At 42.4% G+C, this 25,119-nt stretch overlaps 5 protein-coding genes across 10 annotated transcripts in view; 3 read left to right on the top strand and 2 right to left on the bottom strand.

Moving 5' to 3' along the window:
- The window catches only part of LOC109411053 (papilin), a 392,526-nt gene that overhangs the window by 164,273 nt on the left and 203,134 nt on the right, over positions 1 to 25,119 (top strand). The window lies entirely within an intron of this gene.
- On the top strand, positions 8,029 to 9,232 carry LOC109411041 (cuticle protein-like). The gene is made up of 2 exons (XM_019684481.3): positions 8,029 to 8,447; positions 8,513 to 9,232. The coding sequence occupies exons 1-2, from the start codon at positions 8,436 to 8,438 to the stop codon at positions 9,089 to 9,091; spliced, it is 591 nt and encodes a 196-aa protein (XP_019540026.2). The 5' UTR covers positions 8,029 to 8,435; the 3' UTR covers positions 9,092 to 9,232.
- On the bottom strand, positions 13,733 to 14,845 carry LOC115268685 (cuticle protein-like). Its single transcript, XM_029876790.2, has 2 exons — positions 14,373 to 14,845; positions 13,733 to 14,309 (listed from the first exon to the last, which is right to left on the bottom strand). The coding sequence occupies exons 1-2, from the start codon at positions 14,382 to 14,384 to the stop codon at positions 13,758 to 13,760; spliced, it is 564 nt and encodes a 187-aa protein (XP_029732650.1). The 5' UTR covers positions 14,385 to 14,845; the 3' UTR covers positions 13,733 to 13,757.
- On the bottom strand, positions 19,721 to 20,731 carry LOC109411057 (cuticle protein-like). Its single transcript, XM_019684497.3, has 2 exons — positions 20,598 to 20,731; positions 19,721 to 20,529 (listed from the first exon to the last, which is right to left on the bottom strand). The coding sequence occupies exons 1-2, from the start codon at positions 20,607 to 20,609 to the stop codon at positions 19,726 to 19,728; spliced, it is 816 nt and encodes a 271-aa protein (XP_019540042.3). The 5' UTR covers positions 20,610 to 20,731; the 3' UTR covers positions 19,721 to 19,725.
- LOC109398582 (cuticle protein-like) lies at positions 21,963 to 22,873 on the top strand. Its single transcript, XM_062861158.1, has 2 exons — positions 21,963 to 21,974; positions 22,040 to 22,873. The coding sequence occupies exons 1-2, from the start codon at positions 21,963 to 21,965 to the stop codon at positions 22,823 to 22,825; spliced, it is 798 nt and encodes a 265-aa protein (XP_062717142.1). The 3' UTR covers positions 22,826 to 22,873.

Genomic DNA, 25,119 nt, shown 5'->3' with positions numbered 1-25,119 from the left:
AAAGACCTTTTCGGCCTAAAGACCTTTTCGGCCTAAAGACCTTTTCGGCCTAAAGACCTTTCGGCCCATATAGCCGAGGCGGTAAACGCACGGGTATTCAGCATGACTATGCTGAGGGTGACGGGTTCGATTCCCGGTCGGTCCAGGATCTTTTCGTAAAGGAGATTTCCTTGACTTCCTTGGGCATAGAGTATCTTCGTGCCTGCCACACGATATACACATGCAAAATGGTCATTGGCAGAGGAAGCTCTCAGTTAATAACTGTGGAAGTGCTCATAGAACACTAAGCTGAGAAGCAGGCTTTGTCCCAGTGAGGACGTTACGCCAAGAAGAGAGACCTTTTCGGCCTAAAGACCTTTTCGGCCTAAAGACCTTTTCGGCCTAAAGACCTTTTCGGCCTAAAGACCTTTTCGGCCTAAAGACCTTTGCAGCCTAATGACCTTTGCGGTATAACGATTGTTGCGGCCCAATGACCTGTTCGGCCTAATTGACCTGTTCGGCCTAATGACGTATTCAGCCTTATGACTGGGCCGAAAAGGTTCCTATTCGGCATATTCAGCCTAATGACCTTTTCGAAGAACAGATGTTTCCGAAACCGCAGCATATTTACATTTGTTTTGCTGTAAATACAGGTATGTTCCGATTTTGTCACTACAGGTCGGACTCGATTATCCGGGGGTTCAATTAACCGGGGGCCCGATTATCCGGGGCTCGATTATCCGGCAAAAATGGCTCGATTATCCGGGAAAAAAATTGTTTATGCTTTGTTTACAAGATTTAAGATTATAATATGACAAAAAATGTGATAAACATCAAATACAACACCTGAAAATTGGATTTAACCTATTTGAAAAATGTTTTTATTTTTTCACATTTTTCAGCTAAAATTTTATTTTCGAAAAACATGGTTATAATATTATTTGACGTTAAGTTTAGGCACTACAACATCATGTATGTTAGCTTCCATGTTTAAAGAACAGTTTTTGATTGAAGAACATCAAAAATAAAAGAAAAGAAGCATGGCTCGATTATCCGGGTGATTCGATTATCCGGGGTGAAATAATTTTGGAGTCACCCGGATAATCGAGTCCGACCTGTATTCGTTTTTATCACTATCCGTTTTTGTCACTATCCGATTTCGTCAACATTTCATTCCGTTTTTGTCAACACTAAAGTTTTTGTTAAATTTGTTTCCTCGAACACGAATTATTTATAGTTTAACATTAATCTTGAGGCAATACATCCATGAAAAAATTTGAAGCAACCACCAATGATGACATAGAAGACGTATACGCCACAGTAGCTTTCAAAACATTTCAAATCCAGCTGTAAATAATGTTAATTCATGCTTACTTTCAAGCATAATTTTTCTTCTTATTTGAACATGAGAAAAATTAAATAGTCTAATAGAAAAATTGAACCGACCTAATTTAGTTACTGAAAATCTGACAGGAGGTAGCACGTGAATATCAATATCATCATCAACAATTTTGTCGTTTTGTAAAATGGCTCAATCATTTTCCAAGTGTAACATAAGTAGCTTATCATTATAGGTCAATAATAGATGAGATGTGCATATAAAACCATGAAAATACAGACTTGACTATCCGGCAATAGGAAAAAATCACCCTGGATAATAATCAAACTTTTTTTTTTCATTAGCTCATTGTGTTAAGGCACCATAATTGGTGTCCCTTCCGGGGATTGGTCCAGGATGTCCATCTGGGTATTCCTCCAAGAACTCCTTCTGAAGATCCTTCTTCTCCTTTCATTTTCTTCATCTTTACGGCTCTACGTACCAACCGAAACATGGCCCGCTTCTTCAAGTGTTATTCGAGCCTGAATTTTTACACTTCAATCTTTTTTTCAAGACTTTTTTAAGTAAAATAAATTTCACGCGATTTTTTACACGGTTTTCATGAAATTTTGCGATTGCTGAATTCTTCTCTACTGGTCGCTATTTCTTTCTGACGGGGCTGAAATTTCTACATGAGATCTCTCTTATTATCCTTGGTTTTCTTTAGTAATTCCTACTAACGAATCTACCTTGTATTCCTCCATATTTCTTAATGGATTTCTTCTGAGAAATTGTCAGGAAATAATCCAGAAGTTCCTTTAGGTGTGTTAGTCTTTCAGAAATCAGTTTCTCTAGGAAAAAGGAGTCTCAGCAACTCCTGAAGGGTTCCCAGAAGAAAGTAAGGATTCCCAAAAAAAAAAATCCCAAAGAAATTCCATCAGTTCTGAAAGTATCCTTCGAGGAGCAATTGGATGACTTCTTGAAAGAACAGGATTCCTAGAAGGAATTTCTCAAGGAATCCCACAAGCAACTTCTGGAGGATTCTCAGTAATAACTTCCCCGAGATTTCTATATAGAACATCAGGAAGACTCACTGCAGAAAATTCAGGAGGATTTGAGGAAAGAATTTCTGGAAGATTACAAGACATCTCTGGGAGATTCCCAGTAAACGCAATAAGAAGTCGGGGAGAATTATTATTATTATTATTATTATATTATCTTTATTCACGAGATTTTCAGCCCAAGGCTCGTTCATCTAGTAGTCATGGGGAAATAACAAAGATGCAAGATGGAATCCTCTTGAAGTATTCCTAGTAAAAGTTCCAGTAAGTGTAGGTATTTCTACTACGCATAAATACCAAATCAAAGTCATGTAGGAATCCTTTAAAGAAATTTTTGGATGGAGGACATTCCACAAAAAAATATTATAAGAAACTCTTTAAAGAATCAAAGAAAGAAATTCTGAAGAAATTCTAGAAAAATTGTTGAAGGAATCCCAGAAAGAAATTCTGAAGGAACCCCAGAAACAACCTTTGGAGAAATACCAGAAAAAAATTCTGGAGGGATTTCAGAAAGTAATCTTGAAAGAATTCCCGTAGGAAATTCTAAAGAAATGAAGAATTCCCTAAACAGGTCGAACTCGAATCTCCGGAGCCCGGATTTGATGCTTTTCAAACACATATCTGGAGAACGGAATGCTCTAAAAAGCTGAAATATCGACATTTTGTCAAGGCAACGTTGACAAGTAATCAGTCAATATTTCAGCTTCTTTCAGCATACCGTTTGCAAGATATATTTTTGGGAAGCGCCAAAACACGACTCCGGATGATCAAGTCCGACCTGTATTTCAAAAGTAAAATCCTGGTTAATTTCCCGAGCAACTCTTGTATGAATTTCAACAGGATGTCTAGGTTGAATCCCAGAATGATTTGCTTAGCCCACCTTGTGCATTAAGGGCCATTCTAGACCCAAACCGCACACTACGTCAGCGAGATGTTCCCAACATAATGCACAAGGAAGGTTAATAAAATCCAATTCCTGGTAAAATATTTGAAACTCCAGGAGATATTTAGGTTGATCTGAGGAGAAATTTCTGAAGCAATCATAAGGGGCAGAGCTTCTTTTCTCTAAAAATTCTTATACAATTCCAAAAGATAAACAATCGGCATGGTACAAGGTAACCTAGAAGAATTATGGAGGAACTTCTTGGGGAATCCAATATTCTGGAGAAGTTACAAGCTATTGCTTAGAAAAAATCCTGGAGTATTCCTAAAAGTATCCTAGACGAAACATTTATAGGAATCTGTGAAGATGATTTTCGTGGAGAAATGCCTTCCGGAAGGAAGTGAACATATCCTTTTTGTTAGGACATCAAAATTACGTTACTGGAGATTAATCATTCCTGGAAGTATGTTATATTTTAAAGCGTTGATCCGGGTACTGGAATTGTAATATGTGTCATTCTTGCGTTCAACGAAAATAGATTTCCAAAAATGAGGTCACGAATATGGTGAAAACCTCTTGTCGGCATCACAGTAAAAAAAAGTGTTATTTGAGCTGTGCAACCAAGATTTGCCAAAAGACATTAAAAAACAATTAAATTTCATAGTAAACTGCATATTTTTACTTTTGGAATGAGTTCTACACTAAAACTTCCAATTCATATTAAAATGTTGCAAAATATTTTGTCAAGGAAAGTTATTTCGTTTTTATCACTATTCCGTTTTTGTCAACTGAAAATTGCGGACCGTATTGATAAAAACGGAACATACCTGTACAGTCAAATTCCATTTAAGTTGCGTTACTTAAATGGAGGGACTTTAATGGAGTTTACTTTAATGGATTCGACTTAAATGGAGGTTTGAGTGTAGTTAGAATTTGTGGAGGAGGAATTGCTGGAAAACCCGCAAAAGAAATTGTTTGAGGAATCCTTGGAAGGAGGTCAAGAGGAGTTTCTGTAGGAATTCCGAAAGGAATTCCTGAAGAAATCCCAAGAAGAATTCCTGAAGGTATTACAGTGAGAATTTCTGGAGGAGTTCTGAGAGAAATTGCTGGTAAAACCACAGTTGTAGTTGTTCGAGGGATTACAGCTGGAATACCGGGATAAAAACTCACGATGTTCTTAGAGGAATTAGAGAAATGAATGATTGTCTTGAATGGTCCCACCTGTAATGTCCTGTCTTTTCTATAGTTACTACTTCACAATATCCACACTATACTTTAATTCGGAGCAGTAAATAAATGCTCACACTCGCTTGTCAATCCGCTAGCTGACTATCATCTCCCTACACACTAACAACAGCATGCCACACCACCACTAGTGTTTGAAGGAAATTTTGGAGAAATCCTAGTAGTAATTGCCGGAGGAATCTCTACAGGAATTATTTGAGAAACCCCATCATGCATGCCGGGGGAATCCCAAGAGAAGTTCGTTGAATAAATGTCTAGAGAAATACCTACAGTTCTCTTTGGAAGAACCGATAGAGGTATTCTGGAGGAAAACATGGTTGAGTCCCTGATGGAATCACAGGTGGCATTTCTGGAGGAATCTCAGGTAGATTTTCCGAAAGTATTGGAGTAAGTAAATATGCCAGGAGAAATTTCTAGAAGTATTCCTGGAAGTACCACAGATAGAATTACTGGAGGAGTCCTAATAGGAATTGCTTGTGGAATCCCAGGTGGAATTCATGGAGGAAGACCAATAAGTTCCTGGAGAAATCTCATGAGGATTTTTCTGGAAAAATCCCAGGATAAAATCTCAGGAGGAAGTCCTGGATGAATCCTTGAAGAAATCGCTGGAAGAATTACCGAAGGGATTTGTGGAAAAGTCCCAGGAAGATTGCCCAGAAGAACCCTTGCAAGAATGCTTGAAGAAATCTCTAGAGGAATCCTTAGTAGAATTCGTGGTACAGCTAGAACTTCTGGAGGAGTTCTAGGAGAAATTGCTGGAAAAACTGCAGCTTGTGGAATCCCGGCTAGAATTCTCGGAGGACGGCCAATAGGAGCTCCTAGAGGAATAGTTTCTGGAAGGATCCCTAGATAAAGTCTCTGAAAAAAAAACTTCTGGAAAGATTGTAGAAAAATTGTCTTGAATACTCTCACCAGGAATTCCTGAAGCAATATCAAAAGAAATTTCATGAGCAATCCCTAAAAGAATTCCGAGAAGTATCATGGTATGAATTTCAAGAGAAATTCTAGGAGGAATTTCTCGAGACATCTTTGCAGGTATTTCTAGTGTAACCTCATCAGGAATGCCTGGAGGAATCATAAGAGAAGTTCACTGAAGAAATATCGGAAAGAATCTATAAACGAATAAGTACCTAGAAAAATGCCTGGAAGAATCGATAAAGCTATTCGTAGTGGAGTTACTGGAGGAGTCCCTGAATGAATCGTGGTAGTAAATATTTCGGATAACGCAAAAAAAACTCAGAATAACGTATCTTGAAAAACACCAAAACTTGGGTTGGAATCGGTTTTCGGAAAATCCGTATATCGGGTTCAAAATGGTCAGTAGTATTTCAAAGAACGTTTATTTCAAACAATGATTTATTTCGAAAACCGAATGGTTTGTTTCGAAAACCACGATGTTTGAAATGCCGTATGACAGTAATGAACCATTTTCAAAACTTGGCCCTGGAACTGGTATCCGGAAAATCATATGTATCCTGAAAAATCACGACGTTTGAGGTGTCGCATGATGGTATTGAATCATATTCAAAAATTGACCATGGAGCCGGTTCCGGTTTTACATCCGTAAAACTGGTTCCAAGGCAATAGGTGTCCGGGATGGACTGTCAGACATACTTTTTCCATCGTACTATTTTACAGAAGTCTAAGCTAGTTTACTGAAGTTAAACTGTTTAGTCTAAATTCACGTTTTCCAATATGGTCAACTCAATGATCCATTTTGATTCCAGAATAACTCCGGCAACAATTCCTAGCAAATCCCTAAATGAGAAGGATATGAGCTTCTTCTTTCAAAAATTGGTTGAAAAATGAGCATGAGCATTGGTGACCTACACTTCGTAGTTGCTACTCCGTGATTGACCTGAGCTAGCGAATTTGCACAGAGAACCAATAGGCTTGGGGCTTTTGATTTGCCACCATCCTCAATGTACACGTTTCGAGAGCTCAAACTTGATTGGGTCAATAACGGCGCTGGCCACGTCCTTACGGTCTACCGGGGAAGGGAAGAAATGTTAGTTAGACAACCGTTGCTACTAGAGATTGTATGTACTACTGGACCCTCCACAGGGAAGGAGGTTTTGTTAGTAGGGAGGGATTGATGGTTGCATAGATCAAGGATACACTTTGGTAAGCGATGCGATCCACTGGTAATGTAAGGGTTTACCATCTGCTACCTAATTCTGACAGACGTTCAGACAAGATGTTTAAAAAACAAGAGATGATATTCAAGATTTCGAATTTAATACATAGGGGAACTTACGTATTTTCGGCCGATTTGTTCTCTTCGTCACGGGGAGATTTTTGAATCCAGTTGAACTCAAAGTTGGCCTAAAATATTTCCCAATTAAGCTGAATTATGTGACCAAGTTCCAGGCAATTCAGCTGACAAAAACCCATGACGAAGAGAACAATACGATAATACGCTAAGTCACCCCATTTCGGATTAGTTCATAAATAAAAACAAAATGTATTGTAATTTTTGGATGAAATTTCATCTATTCAGTATTCTATTGGCAATAAATTAGGCAGGTCACAAGCATTCAATCTAGCTAACAATCAGTCTCATCACTTAGTGATAGTATGCTGGAGCAGCGTAGTGCAAAAATTTACGGTTAGTGCAAAAATTTACGCGCTTGGTGGTTGTGAACCAACCTGAACAGGCACAAGTGCAAAAAGCCGGCGGTGACGCTGCGTTGGTCACTGACCAACATTGACACTCTGCGTCGCTGAAGATCTAATGATGTAACAATTCAAAAACAAGTTGAAATATGTGCATAATTTCTGTATTTTTTGGTGTCGTTGGCAAAGAATGTGCTTTAGCTAAATTCTAATGTTTCGGCATGTTTTGTTCAAAATTGCATTGCAATCTCACAAATGTGTTCAACGTTTTAGATACACCCAATCCAGCGAAAACGGCAATGTTAATCGATACACATACTCCATGCCAGCATATCATATCAATTTATCTGTCCAGCGGTAATGGCGACCTTCAACATATCTCACTCGATTCAGTCAAAATTCATAAAGGTGTCAACGACACCGAAAACCGACAGCCAGCCAAGCTGACAAATCATTAAGCTAAATTAAAACAAGTTTACACGTTGCCTTCCACTAAAAATAACTCAATTATGTATCCATGCTATAGCTGAAGACAGCTTCATTACAATCAACTCAGCTTTTGAAGTGATCAATTTACTAGCAAAGGCCCCCCTGAGAGAGGTTCAAAAGCTTATGGGCACGCATGTTGGTTGAACACTAGTAGTTTTCACAACGGCGAATAAATGTAGATAGTTTTCATTTAGTTTAAGGCTGGATTTTAGGAACGTAAAATACGATTCACTTTAGTGAGACTTGAATAGCACATCCTGATAAACGTCATGACAAGTTTTAATATGTTGATCTCATGCTATGCAATATTGAAAACATTAAATTCCTCAAATGGGCAAAAGATGCGAGTTGATCCAAATGTCGTCCCCATAATCAATCCAATAATTTCTTATTATTTCGATCTTGAACTTCATTTTCATTGCACCTATTTCAACCTGTTTTTTGAATTGTTACATCATTACATCTTCAGCGGCGCGACGCAGACCGTCAATGTTGATCAGTGACCACCGCCAACGCAGCGCTGTCGCCGCCGGTTTCTTGCACTTGAGCCTGTTCGTACTTTCAGGTTGGTTTTCATCCACCATGCGTGCCAGTTTTTGCACCAGCCGATTTCCGCACGTGATTTCTGCCCCAGAAGGATTAAAGGCGGAAAGCGCGAATGAATCCAGTTTGCGAGGTAGGGGTTGTTTTGGTGGGATTTGGACGACGTCGTCGTCAACACCGGCGGAGCTGTGGTGCGCTCGCTAGGACTAATTCATTCAGTATAAAACTCGGGAACTGTTCTTGGTTAGGCACAGTTCGATTAGTTCTATTGCTTTGACCACACCAAACAAATTTTAGCAAAATGGCATTCAAGGTGAGTTGATTTGCAAACACATACGTTACCTCGTACGATTCATACTAAAGGGTGTCTGTTTTCAGTTTGTGACCTTCCTCGCTCTGGTGGCCGTTGCCCGCGCCGGAGTCATCGCTCCAGTTGCCTACTCGGCGCCTCTGGCCTATGCCGCTCCGGTTACCAAGACCCTCGTTGCTGCTCCCCTCACGAAGACCATCGTTGCCGATGAGTACGACCCCAACCCACAGTACTCCTTCTCGTACGGAATCTCCGATGCTCTGACCGGTGACCAGAAGTCCCAGCAGGAATCCCGCAGCGGAGATGTCGTCCATGGATCTTACTCGCTGGTTGATGCTGATGGTTACAAGCGCACCGTTGACTACACTGCTGATCCAATCCACGGATTCAACGCTGAAGTTCGTCGTGAACCTCTGGCCGTTAAGACCGTTGCTCCAGTTGTTGCTGCCAAGACCATTGTTGCCCAACCCGCCTATGCTGCCTACGCTGCTCCAGTTGCCAAGACCATCTCGTACGCCGCCCCAGCTGTGACCAAGACCATCGTCTCTCAGCCAGCTTATGCCAGCTATGCTGCTCCTCTGGCCACCAAGACCATTGTGTCGCAGCCAGCCTATGCTAGCTACGCAGCTCCCGCTTACTATCACTAAGTGATGAGACTGATTGTTACCTAGATTGAATGCTTGTGACCTGCCTAATTTATTGCCAATAGAATACTGAATAGATAAAAGATCATCAAAAAAATCTAAATACTTTTTGTTTTGATTTGTGAACGAATCCGAAATATGTATTAAAACCGACATTTTCAACTTCATGTCCTGTTTTTCAAACATCTTAGATCGACTCTGAGTATTAGCATATGACTGAGGTACATCAAGCGTAAAAACAAGTTAGAGTTTATCATTAAAGCATGAAAAAAAGTTTTCATAAAAGGCAAATTACTAAGATTTTTAAAGAAAACGCTGGTGAGACGATTTTTGATAATCCATGGAAAGCAACGCAATTTTGGTGTTTTGGAACGGGTTCGACGAATAAGTATCAGAAATCGATGTCGAAAGCCACTTTAAAATCCAAGATGGCGGCTTGCAGTTTTTGTAATCCATGAAAACCCATGTCATATGAGTATTTTTGGAACGGGCTCATTCCTCACTGATCACGCCTAATTACTAACTCCTGACGTTTCACTTTCCACTGCTTACTAAAATATATTCCTCACTCATCACTCTTCATTCCTCACACCTGACTACTCACTCTTTACTTTTTGATGCTCACTCTTCACTGATTACTTGTCACTCACTCCTCATCCTTCATCCCTATATCTTCACTGCTCACTCTTACTTACGCACTCTTTATTTCTCACTTCTTTAAAAAAAAAAAAAAAGACACGGACAACGTCTTCAGCTTTTGGCTGTACAGACTGTTTTAAACTTAACACTAGACAACGGACAAACGGAGCATGCACCAGTGGAAGCGGGGAAGAAACTATTCTCACGAAAAGTTTCAACACCCGAAGCGGAAATCGAACCCTCACCCCATAGCATGGTGCGATTATAAGCTTAGGGTTATAGTTAGGGTCACCATAACCGCACGGCTACGAGGCTCCACCGGTTCTTACTCGTTACTACTTAACTACTCATTCGTCAGTATTTATTTTCACTTCTCATTGCTCCCTTCCCACTTCTCACTCGTGACAGCTTACTTATCACCACTAACTTCTCACAGCGTGACACTGCTTACCTTCATTTGTCATTGCCTACTGGTTTGGGATACGGTTAAATGGGAGAAAATAAAATGCAAAAAAAAAACTCGTCTCTGTATAATTTTTGAGATTCATTTCGCTCCCATATTAACTGTGTAAAATTTCAGCTCGATCGGAGAAACTACATTTTAGCGCCTGGCATTCTAAATTTTCATTCCATTTGCTATGGTGAAAATTACTTTTTCAATGAAAAATTACCAGTGGTTATCTCTTGATTTCAAAAAATAAGCCGATTAAAGACTTTTGTAAACAACTTCACGAGCAATCAGACCTCCGAAGACCGATATGTGATTTATAAATTTTTGTGTATACTCCACGTATGTCACTTCATTTTTATAGATAAAGATTGATATTCCTTATATGTTGAACAGCGTTGCCTTGCTATTCGGGGTTTAGCCAATAACTATTTTCATATGCGTCGGATCGCTTTTCGGGGTTTTAAGTGTTGATTTCTCGTAAAGTTTCCATCATTCAGATCATTTATTGTTTTATTATTATTATTATTGAAAACTTATAAAGGATGGCGCTGAAAAACTGTTTTTCCGACCGAGCTAAAATTGTGCATGTTTGATCTGGGAACATAATGGAATCAAAAAAGTGCTTAGGAGTAATTTTCTTTCTGTCCCAGACTACTGCTTACTTTTTACTCCTTAGTCTACATTGTTTACTTTTCACTCTTCACTTTATACTGTTCGTTCCTTATTCTTCACTTATTGCTTCTTAGTGTCCACTTCTCATTGACTATCATTTAAAGTCCACTTTTAGCATTTCGCTGGCCCCTCGTCACTACTTATATCTCACAGCTTCGCACTCCATACTGTTCATTCACTCCTCACTTTGCACTGTTCATTCGTCACTACTCTCTTTTAACTTTGCATTGCTCTCTTCGCACTTCAAACTAATCACTTCACTCTATTCACTCTTCACTGTTTAACACTCGGTAATCGCTTCGCAGTCCTTAACTTCTCCCTACTCAGCTATCATGCCGCACTGCTTCACACTCCTCACTACTTCGCTATTCTCACTTCCCACTCTTCACTTTTCACCACTCCGCTCTCACTATTTAGAGTTCACCCTTCACTACTCACGTCAAACATCTCATTTGCCACTATCTCTGCGCTGCTCACTTCTCATTCCCCACCGCCTCACACTCTTCACTGGTTTCACCTCACAGCCAGCTCAAACTTCTCACGCTTCACTGCTCACACCACAGTCTACACATCATTGCTCATTTCTTATTTCTCACTTATCATTATTCAAAGGTTCAACGAGTGTTTAAGTTCAACATTGGACAGCTTTATAGAAAAAATGAAGATTTTTTGTGTGGCTTCGTGGTCGTGCGGCTAAGATCACCAAGCCTTTAGTCGCTTCGTGCTGAGGAGCGCGGGTTCGATTCCCGCCGCAGCTGGCAGGAAAAGTTTTCGGCTGTGCCACTGGTCGTTGCATGCTAGTCCGTTGTCTAGTGTCGTGCTTCCTTCAAAGAGCAAATATATAGCTCACTGGAAGCAATTAACATGTCCGTGTATTTTAAGCTTATAATGATATAATTGAACATGGAACCGATTTACTTTATGTTGTTTTTGTAGAGCTTTTGGACAAAGTGTTCTCACTTAGTGAAGTCTTTGAAAATTTAAGTAAAAATAGTCTATTGGCGATAAAAAGTCAAAAGCGTTGGAAAATAACATGCTCTATGGAGTTTATTACAAATGTTCATGAATAGTGCTCTAAGTTGCCCCTCTATCTCTAGTTGAGTAGAAGTTTAGTCGACCATTGTGGCAGCTATATTTGTGTTCTTTGATGTTTCACATTAAATTATCTTGAAACAGTAAGCCTTTTGGCTCGTGAATTGCAGAAATTCGGTTTATGCGTTGCTGCTATTCAAAAGTAAACGTGAATTTAAGGCGGTGGATCTCGTCACCAACACATCATTCGGATGCAACATCTACCACAGCGGAAGTGATAAAGCAGAATATGTGGTCGGATTCATAGTGACCGGGAAACAGATGATGCGAGTTATGAGGTGAAAGTCACGGATTTGTGTATTCGAGAAAAAAAATCCCTACATCAATGGAGACCTATGGAGAATGCTCAAAACAACGCACAGGTCGGGAGAGAGGGCTTTTTCCGTCCAATCTTCGGTTCGGAGAGCCTTTTCTCTTCATCACTAACGACAACAGCCTGAGATCAGTCAACTTTGCTGCTCCTGGGGTATGACCATTAGTAGTTCCGCAAGCACACGCACCCAAACGCGTGAAGTTTGCAACCAAAACGAATATGTGCTGATAGACGGCCGCCACTGAGCTTTTAGGGGTCCCATCATCTACTCAGATCACTATCTCGTATAGTAAGTAAGATTCGAGCTCGGTTATCAATCGTGTCGGATTCTAGAAACCGACGATCGATGCGTTTCATCATCCAGCATTTTTCAGTGGCCTGTACGGTAGCTGAGTATCAGCAGAAGCTGGACGAGCGAATAAGTAAGATCAACGAAATCAATAATCTCAACCCTCTGTGGGAATCTATCCACGGAGCGATAAATATCGTAGCACTAGAAAATGAAATGTACTACTTAAAGACTATCGACGAAATTGCTAGAGTGTAACAAACGAAAAGATTGTTGCCAGAATTCAAACACTGGTGTAGGGCACTTGAGAGAGAGCAGGGAGCGATACAGGGGAGCAAGAATACCAGAAGAACGAATCCACCGAGAAAAAAACTATAGGTAAAATGCGATTATGCAGATGCAAAGTATGGAAAGTATGGAACAGAATGATATGCGGAGGTTTTATGAAACTGTCAATGGCATGCTTAGAAAAACAGCACCTTCTTCCGTCATGTGCAACGAACGTGATGGAAACTTGCTGTCAGACTTCTTTTGAAGAAAGAGCACTTCGAGAAATAATTGAATGCTTGAAATGACAGAACGACAGAGATAATTCGAATCGACGACCTCGGACAGGCTGTAAATCGTCCAATATTAGACGAGGTCTAGTAGCCATTAGAGGACTAAATAACAACAAGGCTACTGGCAAGGACGAACTCACGGCCGAGCTTCTGAAGCACGGTAGTGAGCAACTGTATCAAACACCGTTTTACATGTATATTGAAGAAAAGGAAAGAGGAAGAACTTCGTCAGTGAAAAAACTGCCTGCTAGTTGGTTAAATGGTCCCATTTGTCGCCTAAACAAGGAAGGGCATCGACTTGAGTGCGTGAATTGCAGAGGAATAACACTTCATAATTTAGCGTACATTTTTTTTTCCGGAATTCTGTTTAACAGGCTGAGGCTGATTAAGGAGTCATTGATCTGAGAATATCAAGCAGAAGACGGATTGCGGCTGCAAATCAGGCGTTTTTCGGTCTGCGAAACCAGCTGAAGTCTCATGCTTTCCAACAGCCGAACAAAATAAACCCGTTGAGTAAATATTGCCGGAGGGAGAAATATGCGTTGAAAGTAAATAACACATGAAATTGATTTTTGGATGAAATTTCATCTATTCAGTATTCTATTGGCAATAAATTAGGCAGGTCACAGACATTCAATCTAGGTATCTATCACTTAGTGATAGTAAGCGGGAGCAGCGTAGCTAGCGTAGGCTGGCTGCGACACAATGGTCTTGGTGGCCAAAGGAGCGGCATAGCTGGCATAAGCTGGCTGAGAGACGATGGTCTTGGTCACAGCTGGAGCGGCATAGGAGATGGTCTTGGCAACTGGAGCAGCGTAAGCAGCATAGGCAGGCTGGGCGACAATGGTCTTGGCAGCAACAACTGGGGCAATGGTCTTAACAGCCAGAGGTTCACGACGGACTTCAGCGTTGAATCCGTGGATAGGATCAGCAGTATAGTCAACGGTACGCTTGTAACCATCAGCATCAACCAGCGAGTAAGAGCCCTGGACGACGTCTCCGTTGCGAGATTCCTGCTGGGACTTCTGGTCACCGGTCAAAGCATCGGAGATTCCGTACGAGAAGGAGTACTGTGGGTTGGGGTCGTACTCATCGGCAACGATGGTCTTGGTTACTGGAGCGGCATAAGCCAGAGGCGCCGAGTAGGCAACAGGAGCGATGACTCCAGCGCGGGCAACGGCTACCAGAGCGAGGAAGGTCACGAACTGAAAACAACAAAATTACCTATTAGAATAACTTGAACTTTTTGTGTTTGCAAATCAACTCACCTTGAATGCCATTTTGCCTAAATGAGACCTGCGGGTGTTGTCTAATCGAAAGAACTAATCGGAATGTATCTAATCAAGAACAATCCTCTCGTTTTATACTGAATGAATTTAGCCTAGCCATCTTAGCCAGCGCCACCGAATGCGCCAGCCTCGTTACCGGTAGCGATCAAATCCCACCCCAACGAACGAACCCCTAGCGAACTTGCGAACTTGATTCCTTCGCTTTTCCGCATGTGTCTTGTGTTGTAGGTATCCTTCTTCGTCGCAAGAAATCTGCGAGCGCAGCGCGCGCGCCAAATGGCTGATGTAAAAACAGCTCTCTCGGTTGAAAATAAACCCGCTCGTTCAAGTGCAATGCATCGGCCGACGACGACGTAAGTGGCTGCTGGCGTTGGCGGTCGCAGGCTGACCATAGCATTGACTTTGCTCCAGATGCAAGTGCGATATATAATATGATGTAACAATTTCATTCAGGTTGAAATAAACGGATGAATGAATTTGATGATCTTCTATCACGATTCTGTGATATTTTCTTAAAGTAAATTAGATGAATTTATCGTATCAACCTAAATCAGCGAATATGACCTCCAAAATCAAAATTGAGTTTGTAGATTTGAAAACCATACAACAACTCAAGTACAATCGTAACATTTCAATCAAGCTTTCTTATCAACGTGAGTAAATTAGGAAGCCACTTAACACTGCATGCTATAAAAAGCTCCCCCTAAATTAGATCACAAACATATAATCTAAGTAATTTGGCTCGCTTATGAAGTTGTCCGACAACAGTTATGCTCGGCCAGATTGAACTATCAAAAATTGTTCGCTCGGTAAACTTGATTTAATCTGATCATTCGCTTTGCCTTTGGGACGGTCGGCTTCTCCCGTTTGATGTCGTTGACTTCTTGTTTGGAGGAATTTTGAATGGGAAGCTGAAAAAACCTATGCTGAAGGTCACGGCGCATGGATGCAGAACAGACAGCTACCAGGACCAGGACGAAATGATAGGTCCGGTCGTGGTTTCGATTTCGGCGAAGGCTGATAGACGGAAAGACGAACAACATATTTGCAGTGAAGCTTTGTGCGGAAGTTGAGGGCACGATAGAAACAGGAACTAAACTTAGCTGAAATACTTTTCTGTTAACAGGGATGTGATTTTTTTTTTGTTATTTCTTCCTACATAGGTGAGAATAACACATTTCTCAGCTAAGTGTAGCTGACTTAGAGGATCTTGGATCGAAATCTTTCCTGACTGACTTTCAAAAATGTGAGTTCTTGCTTCTCTCTCTCTCTTCTTGGTGTAACGTTCCCACTGGGACAAAACCTGCTTTTCAGCTGTTCTAAGAGCACTTCCATAGTTATTAACTGAGAACTTCATCTGCCAATGACCATTTTACATGTGTATATCGTGTGATGTGATAGGCACGAAGATACTCTATTGCCCAAGGAAGTCAATGATATTTCATTTATGAAAAGTTCCTGGACCGGCTGGGTAGCTAATCCGTCACCCTCAGCATGGTCATGCTGTAGTGAGTTCTTCCTTCGAAAGGCAATAGAAGCCATGTGTATCGTAGAGAACTAGCCCATGGTTAAAAGTTCCAATAAAAAAAATATTTCATGAAAGTCTAGGGTGCAGTTCCATAACAATTATTAACACCTGATAATTTTCACAAGTTCAATTTCAACACCCTTTTCTACAATAGTTACATTCTGAAACAACTCTCGAACGGAATTCCATCAAAAATTCCCAAAAGAATCCAGGAGGAAGCCCAGCACAAATTCCTGAATGAATCCAGAGAACTATCCTTACAGGAAACTTAAGAGGAGTAGATTCCTGAAAGAATCCCTAAAATTCCTAAACTTAGAAAGGAATTGTTGGTGACTGCAATGTTTGGATATTTCTCTGAGGTCAGGCTATCAGTCACAACAAGTTGTGTTGATTTTTATAGAAAAAAGGCGAATAATGTATAAAAACCAACGCAAGTTGTTGTGACTGATAGCCAGACCTCAAGAGAAAAACATAGAAAGGAATTCCGAGCGGACTTCATGAAGGAATGCCGACAGGACTCCTGGAGAAATCATTAAAACAATCTTAGAAGAATTCCCTGAAAGAATCTCGCGAGAACTCACCGAAACAAATCTTTGAAGAATTCCTGAAAGAATCTCAGAAGTAAACCCTATAGAAAACCTTAGCAGAATCAATGAAAGAATTCCGTGACGACTCAATGAAGGAATCCTGGGAAGAATTTCAGTAGAAATTTCGAAAGGAATCCATGAAAGCAACCCGAGAGAACTGCCTAAAGAAATCCTAAAGAATTCAGAAGGAATCTTGTGGAAATTCCTAATGAGGATCCATAATGGAGTCTCGGAAATAACCCTAGAAAGCGTCCCAAAAGAAGTTCTCGAAGGAATCCCGGGAGGAATACCTTATTGAATGCCGGAAAATATTTCTGAATGAATCTGGGAAGAAATCTCAGAAGGAATCCCCAGGAGGACAATCTAAATAAACCCTAGGAGAATCCTGGAGGAATCCCTGATGGAATCTCGAGAATAATCCGTGAAAGAACTCATATATGGAATCCCCAGAGAAGTTCTTAAAGGAATCCCTGGAGAAATAAATGACGGAGTCCAAGGGAAAATCCGGAATTCCGGAATTTCAGAACGAATCCCTAAAGGAATTCCTGGAAGAGTCCTTGGAATATTTCCTGAATGAATCTTAAAGGAGTCTCTAAAGGAAACTTGGGTAAAATTAAGGAAGAAAATCTGAAAAAAAAAACTCTGAAGAAAGCCCGGGAGAAACATCTAATGGAATCCCGGGGGAAACCCAGGAGAAATCCTGGAGGAATCCCTAATGAAGTTTTGGAAATAATCCTGAAAAGAATCCCTAAATGAATCTCGGAAGGAATCGATGAAAGAATCCAGAATGGCATGCCGAAAATATTCCTGAATGAATCCCGAGAGGAATCAATGAAAGAATATCGGAAGGAATCCGCAAAATAAAATCCAGGAGAAACCCTTTAAGGGTCTCAGGGGTCCTAAAGGAAACGAGGGAACAGCTAATGGATGAATCCTGGAGAGATTCTCGAAAGGTATCCTTGGGGGAAATTGTTGCAGAAATCCAAGGAAAAATGTTGGAGGAATCCCAATGGATCTCCAGTTAGCCTAGTGGTTAAGGCTATGGATCGCCAATCTGGAGACGATGAGTTCGATTCCCGTCCCGGTCGGAAAATTTTTCTCGACTTCCTGGGCATTATGTCCAGGCAAATCCATGCAATGGCAGGCACAGATAGCCCTTCAATTAATAACTGTGGAAGTGTTCAAAGAACACTAAGTTGAAGCGGGGCTGGCCAAGTCCCCATTGGGACGTAGATCCATAAAGAAGAAAAAGATGAATCCTTCGAGCAATCCCTGATGGAGACTCAGGAGACATAAAAAAAACATTAAGAAATCCCGTGAGAAATCGATGAAAAAACAGCAGATAGAGTTCTTGAGAGGATCCTGTCACTATTGCGTAACTCACCGGAACAATCCCGCCAACTTAGCAAACTACAGTAGAGTTACTTGGCCTGATACACCAAAGCTCCACTACTTAATAAGGTAGCATCATACTGTCCACCTCGTCATGATGCTTGCTGTCATCGAGCTAGGAGAAGGACACCCAAGAGGAATTTCACTAATCTTTGATCACACCCCACAGATTCCGGAAGAAATACCTGAAGCAATCCCGAAAGGAATCCCTGAAAGAATACAAGCGGAACCACTGAAAGAGTACCGAGAGAAACCCTTGAAAGGGATCCCATGAGGAATCCAGAGTGGAAATCAATGAAAGAATCCCAAGGGGAACCCATGACGGAGACTCAGGAGACATTTTTAAGGAAATCCCGAATTAAATCCTGTGAGAAATCAATAATGAGAGAACACCAGATTTCCATCTGGTAGGATCCCGGATGAAATTCCGGGAGAAATATCTGTAGGAATTCCTGAAAAAATTCAGGAGGAACCCTTTCAATAATATCGAGAGGAATAGATAAGGGATCCCATGAAGAATCCTGAGTGGAATATCGGGAGGAATTCCAGGAAAAAAAATATGGAACAAAAACCTACAGGATTCTCTGGAAGAATAACAAGATGAAACCTGGTAGGAATTCTTGAAGAAATCCATAAAGAATTTTAGGGACGATTTTCTTTATATTTTAATAGATAAATCACTGCGAGAAACCTATCTCTCCACTGAGTCGAAAAAAAAAGTATTATCGCTTCGCTTATCATCTACCTCCGTTGGTTCAAACGACAGCTCATACAAACTGACGGGTTTAATTTTTACCGAAAAACATATTGGCATCGAAAAACATATTGATGGTAACCTTATGTGCTGTTTTGTTTTGATTCTGCGTTCCGTTTCACCTCGTTAGATGAGCAGAATGAATTCAGTACATTCTATGGCCAAGGAAAACTATGAAATTTCCGGTTCCGGGTTATTTGGCTGCATGTCATTTGGCCGAAAAGGGAGTGATGATCTTAAGTTATCATGTAACTGTTTTCTATATCAGTATAACTCGAAAGAACAGCCTAAGATTCAAAGAAGGAAAAATCTCTGACGAAAATTTTCACAGTTTCAACGCCCACCAATCCCTTAACGGTGGCCCTTAAGGTGAAACTGGAAGCATTTCCTCTTTTTTTTTGGTTTTTGATTTTTTATTAAATAACGAAGCAATATTTTTAAAATCGGTTTTCGTGCAAATGTAGAGAATGGATCAGGGTATCATCTGAATTTTTTAAGCTGCATAAAATGTTTTTCGTTTTTGCAGAAAACATTTTTTAGTGAAATTTTGTTCCAAAATTGTTTCTGCAAAAACGAAAAACATTTTCTCTCGCGTAAAAAATTCAGAAGATACCCTGATCCATACTCTACATGTGCACGAAAACCGATTTTGAAAATATCGCTTCGTTATTTAATAAAAAATCAAAAACCAAAAAGTGAGGAAATGGATCCAGTTTCGCCTTAACTAGAAAGAATAGCTTATGATTGAAAGAAGGATATATATCTGATGATCATATTGGCAGTTCGAATGTTACCCAAAGTTTGTCGGCGTCTCTAAATTATGTCGGTCATAATTCGGCCAAACGGCCGGACACCAAGGTTCAAATTATCAAAATATTACCGAGGGGGAATCAACTCAGACACCCATAACAAGGTCTTGCTAAATAGCTTCGCGTTGAACGCATATCAAGAGGCACATTTATGTAAACGATTGGTTTTTTTTTGTACACAGTTAACATTTTATTCGGTATCATACAGGTCAGATCACGTTCAAGCGCCGTTCAACAATTGGAAACATCAGTCTTTTCACACTCAATAGTAAGCTGGAGCAGCGTAGCTGGTGTAGGCTGGTTGCGAAACAATGGTATTGGCGGCCAGAGGAGCGCCATAGGTGGCCAGAGCTGGCTGCGAGACGATGGTCTTGCTGGCCAAGGAAGTGGCATAGGCTGGCTGAGATAGGATGGTCCGGGAAGCCAAAGGAGCAGCATAGCTACTCAGGGCTGGCTGCGCGATGATGGTCTTGGCGGCGATAGGTGCGGCATAGCTGGCCAGAGCTGGCTGAGACAGGATAGTTTTGGTTGCCAGTGGAGCAGCATACGAGGCAATTGCTGGCTGTGAGACAATGGTCTTGGTGGCCAGAGGCGAAGCGTAGGTAGCCAGAGCTGGCTGTGAGATGATGGTTTTAGCGACGGGAGAGGCGTAGGCAGCGTAGGCAGGTTGGGCAACGATGGACTTGCTAGCAAGGACAGGAGCAACGGCACTGATGGTCAGAGGTTCACGACGCACAGCAGCATTGAATCCGTTGATCGGATCAGCAGTGTAGTCAACGGTACGTTTCAAACCATCAGCATCAACCAGCGAGTAAGTTCCCTGTACGACATCACCGCTGCGAGATTCCTGCTGGGACTTCTGATCACCGGTCAGACCATCGGAAACCCCGTATGAGAAGGAGTACTGTGGGTTGGGGTTGTATTGGTCGGCAATGATGGTCTTGGTGAGAGGAGCAGCAACGAGGGTCTTAGCAACTGGAGCAGCATAGGCTAGAGGAGCAGAATATCCGACTGGCGAGATGACTCCAGCACGGGCTACGGCCACCAGGGCGAGGAAGGTCACGAACTGAAAACGAGCAATGAATAAATGAATAAAGCATTCTGAAACTTCTATATTCTTTAGAATAAACTCACCTTGAAAGCCATTTTGTTGAAATGATAAGAGCTAGTGTGGTCTAAGTAGAAGAACTTATCGAACTGTGATTAAACTCAGAAGAATTCGCAGATTTTATACTAAGTTCAGCCCTAGAAACCCAATGAAGAAAAAAAAACTCTCCCAATCGGTCTCACACCAGCTCGCAACACTTGCTTTCCACACCGAAATCCTTCATGTACCAACCACCTAGTTAGGTACCCGCCAACAAAAATTGGCTGATGCAAGCACGGCCGGTACCGATGAAAATGTGCTCGCTCAGATGGAAGTGCAAGTAGCCGTTGTGCTAAGAAGCAGCGTTCGCGGGTCAACGTTGAATTTGCTCCTGTTGAAAGATGATGTAATAGTTGCAAAAATGTTGAAATTAGTTTAGTGAAAGTTGGGATCCTTGATATTTTTAATAATGTTATTATCAAAATTTAAGTTATAAAAAAACTGAGTTTAAGATCTATTTGGAGGAAAGCAACTAAAACTAATTATATCAAATGAAGAGAGACATCGAGGATATACCATATTGAAAGGGTAAATGTTATAAACTCTCGATTACAAACCGTTCCATAAATTTAGAACTTGCTAGGACAGACTTGGATTAACGATATGTTCCGTTTGACAGGATTTGGTAGTCTCCATACTGATACATAAGGACGACCCTCACAATCAATCTTTCCCTCTCTCGTCGATTCTGAATAACATTATCTAATGAGGTATATTTAACCCTAAAAGGGATACCTGGAGTCCATGGGACCCCAGGCGCCTTTCAGAGCTCATCTTTGATGGAACACACTCAGCGAGGTGACGAAACTGAAGCCATAAACTTATCCCTTTTAGGGTTAATTGATAAATTGTTAAATCAATATGGTTTATCAACATCGCTCCACGTTGATTGATTGATTAGTTCTAATTTCTTTGCTATGTTTTTAAATAAGTAAACTTTTTATAAAAACATAATTTTAAATATCAAGGATTCTAACTTTCACTTTACCAATTTCAAGTTTATTGCAACTATTACATCATCTTTTCATCAGGAGCAAAGTTAACGTTGGCCGGCGAACGCTAGCACAACGGTTACTTGCGCTTCTATCTGAGCGAATTTATTTTCATCGGAACCGGCCGTGTTTGCATCAGCCAATTTTTGTTGGTACTTTGGTGGTTGGTATACGAAGGATTCAGGCGTGGAAAGTAAACGTTGCGAGCTTGTGAGAGACCGCATTGGACAGTCTTTTTTTTATTTTTCGTCGGATCTCTAGGACTCAACTTAGTATAAAATCCACGAATTGTTCTGGATTTAATCACAGTTCAATAAGTTCTTCAGCTCAAACCACACCAGCAAGTATTATTTCAACAAAATGGCTTTCAAGGTGAGTCTTTTCGGAAGAATAGTTCTGAAGAAGGTTCAGAACAGTTTATTTAAATCTGTTCTTGTTTTCAGTTCTTGACCTTCCTCGCTCTGGTGGCCGCAGCCCGTGCCGGAGTCATCTCGCCAGTTGGCTACTCGGCTCCTCTGACCTATGCTGCTCCAGTCGCTAGGACCCTCGTTGCTGCTCCCCTCACCAAGACCATTGTCGCAGACCAGTACGACCCCAACCCCCAGTACTCATTCTCGTACGGGGTATCCGATGCTCTGACCGGTGACCAGAAGTCCCAGCAAGAATCCCGCAGCGGTGATGTCGTACAGGGAACCTACTCACTGGTTGATGCTGATGGTTTGAAGCGTACCGTTGACTACACTGCTGATCCGATCAACGGATTCAATGCTGCTGTGCGTCGTGAACCTCTGACCGTCAATACCGGAGTCCTTGCTGCCAAGACCATCATTGCCCAACCTGCCTACGCCTCTCCCGTCGCTAAAACCATCATCTCACAGCCAGCTCTGGCTACCTACGCTTCTCCTCTGGCCACCAAGACCATTGTTTCGCAGCCAGCAATTGCCTCGTATGCTGCTCCACTGGCAACCAAAACTATCCTGTCTCAGCCAGCCCTGACCAGCTACTCCGCACCATCGTCCATCATCGCCCAGCCAGCCCTGACCAGCTATGCTGCTCCATTGGCTTCCCGGACCATCCTTTCTCAACCAGCCTATGGCACTTCCTTGGCCACCAAGACGCTCGTCTCGCAGCCCGCTCTGGCCACCTATGGCGCTCCTCTGGCCGCCAAGACCATTGTTTCGCAACCGGCCTACACCAGCTACGCTGCTCCAGCTTACTACTGAGTGTGAAAAGACTGATGTTTCTGCTTGTTGATTGGCGATTGAACTTGATCTGACCTGTATGATACCGAATAAAATGTTGAATTTAAATTCAAAGAAAATTGTGAAGTTTTGGAACTTTAATTTGAGAAAATGCGTGAAGTTATTCAGAAACGTGTCTGGATTCGATATTCAATGAAGCAACTCTCGAGTAGAAACCCAACACATCAAAACACCATGGTTTTTTTTTTTTTTTTTTTTTTTATAGAATGAGGAAACCTGTTGGTTAGCAACACCGTAGGAAAACCACATTCTGCACTACCTGACCTTGCTCCGCGGCACGCCCGTTAGGGATTACTTCGTAGAGGAGGGGGGGGACTGTGCTTTCGCACTCTCGCTCATCTGTCAGCCATCACACTCGGCATATCTCTAGGGGGCCAACTCGACTAACTGTTGGTCGGCCCGCCATTTCCTTTGGAGGTGGAGCACGATTGTGGATACCGTGTTCGACACGACATTCCACTCGTCCACCCCCGTACACATCCTCTCAATAATGTTATCGGGAGTAGTATCCCTGCCGCATACCTCTAACATGCTCGACCTCTGCTCCGCAAAACGCGGGCACTCGAAGAGTACATGTTCCGCCGTCTCCGCCCTGTTTGCACACTCCGGGCATGAGGGTGAGTTTGCATGCCCGAACCTGTGCAGGTACCACCTAAAGCACCCATGGCCCGACAGAAATTGTGTCAGGTGAAAGTTCACTTCGCCATGGGGTCTACACGTCCACCGGGACACGCTCGGTATGAGCCTGTGTGTCCACCTACCCTTTGTTGAAGAGTCCCAGACTCTTTGCCATTTCACCATAGACGAAGTTCTGGCGTTTCGTCGCGCGCCTCTCGTACCTCTTTCATCGTAGCACTCAACATCCTCGGCCAACACCAGTGCTATCGGCATCATGCCCGCTAACACGCATACCGCGTCTTTCGAGACAGTCCGGTATGCACTGGCCACCCTGAGGCACATCAGCCTATGTACACTCTCCAGTCGGTCAACATTCCTCTGCAGCTTGAGCGCGTTCGACCATGCGGCGGCGCCATACCGTAGTATGGACACCGCGACTGACGCGAGCAGCTTCCGCTTACTCGAGACAACTGCCGAACTGTTTGACATCATCCTAGACAATGCCATAACCGCTACACTCGCCCTCTTACAAGCATACTCGACATGACTACTGAAGCTCAACTTGTCGTCAACCATGACTCCAAGGAGCTTCAGTGAGCGACAGGACTCGATCGAGCACCCGCCCGTGGTGACCACTGCCTGCTGTGCAGACTGGCGGTTGTTCACCACCACCACCTCTGTCTTGTGGTGTGCGAGTGTCAGTTGCCTCGACCTCATCCAGCCCTCCACTATGTCAATCGCATGCGCTGCCGTCAATTCCACCTCTTCGAGCGACTCACCGTATACCACCAGGGTAATGTCGTCGGCGAAGCCAACCAACTTTACTCCCGGTGGTAGTGCTAGCCTCAGTACTCCATCATATGCCGCGTTCCACAGTACCGGACCCAAGATGGATCCTTGCGGTACCCCTGCAGTGACATTGTACTGTTTTTGGCCTTCCTCGGTGTCGTAAATCAGCACCCTGTTCTGGAAGTAACTACCCAGAATACGCCTTAGGCCAGCCGGGACCCCTAAGCGAGATATGGCGCTCTCTATGGCGGCCCAGCTTACACTATTGAAGGCGTTTCTAACGTCTAGCGTTACGATCGCGCAGTACCGTATGCCTCTCCTCTTTTTCTGCAGCGCAATTTCGGCCAATCCAGTCACCGACCTAATGGCATCCACTGTCGATCTACCTTTGCGAAACCCGTACTGGCTGTCTGATAGCCCCGCGTTGTCCGACCTCTCGGTATAGACCAATAACCTTGACAGAATGATCCGCTCCAGGAGTTTCCCGGCCGTGTCCAGGAGGCAAATTGGTCTATAAGCCGACGGGTCGCCTGGTGGCTTCCCGTGCTTGGGCAGTAGAACCAACTTTTGCCTTTTCCACCTCTCCGGAAACTCGCCTCTATCCAAGCATCTCTGCATAGCCGATCTGATCATGTCAGGGCTAGCCTCGATGGCCGCTTTGATAGCCACCGTCGGAATGCCATCCGGGCCCGGGGCCTTGTTCAGCTTAAGTGATTTCGCAATTGCGGCTAACTCCTCATTCGTCACTGGGGGAACCTCACTCGGACCAGGATGGTCTTGTGGTGTGGGTGCCCATGGTCTCACCTCGTGGTGCGGGAACAACGTTTCCACGATCCTCTGCAGCATCG

The sequence above is a fragment of the Aedes albopictus genome, chromosome 1, assembly GCF_035046485.1.
Source record: "Aedes albopictus strain Foshan chromosome 1, AalbF5, whole genome shotgun sequence".
Lineage (NCBI taxonomy): Eukaryota > Metazoa > Arthropoda > Insecta > Diptera > Culicidae > Aedes > Aedes albopictus.
The sequence above is the reverse complement of the archived record's forward strand: the minus strand, read 5'-3'. Positions and strand labels throughout refer to the sequence as shown.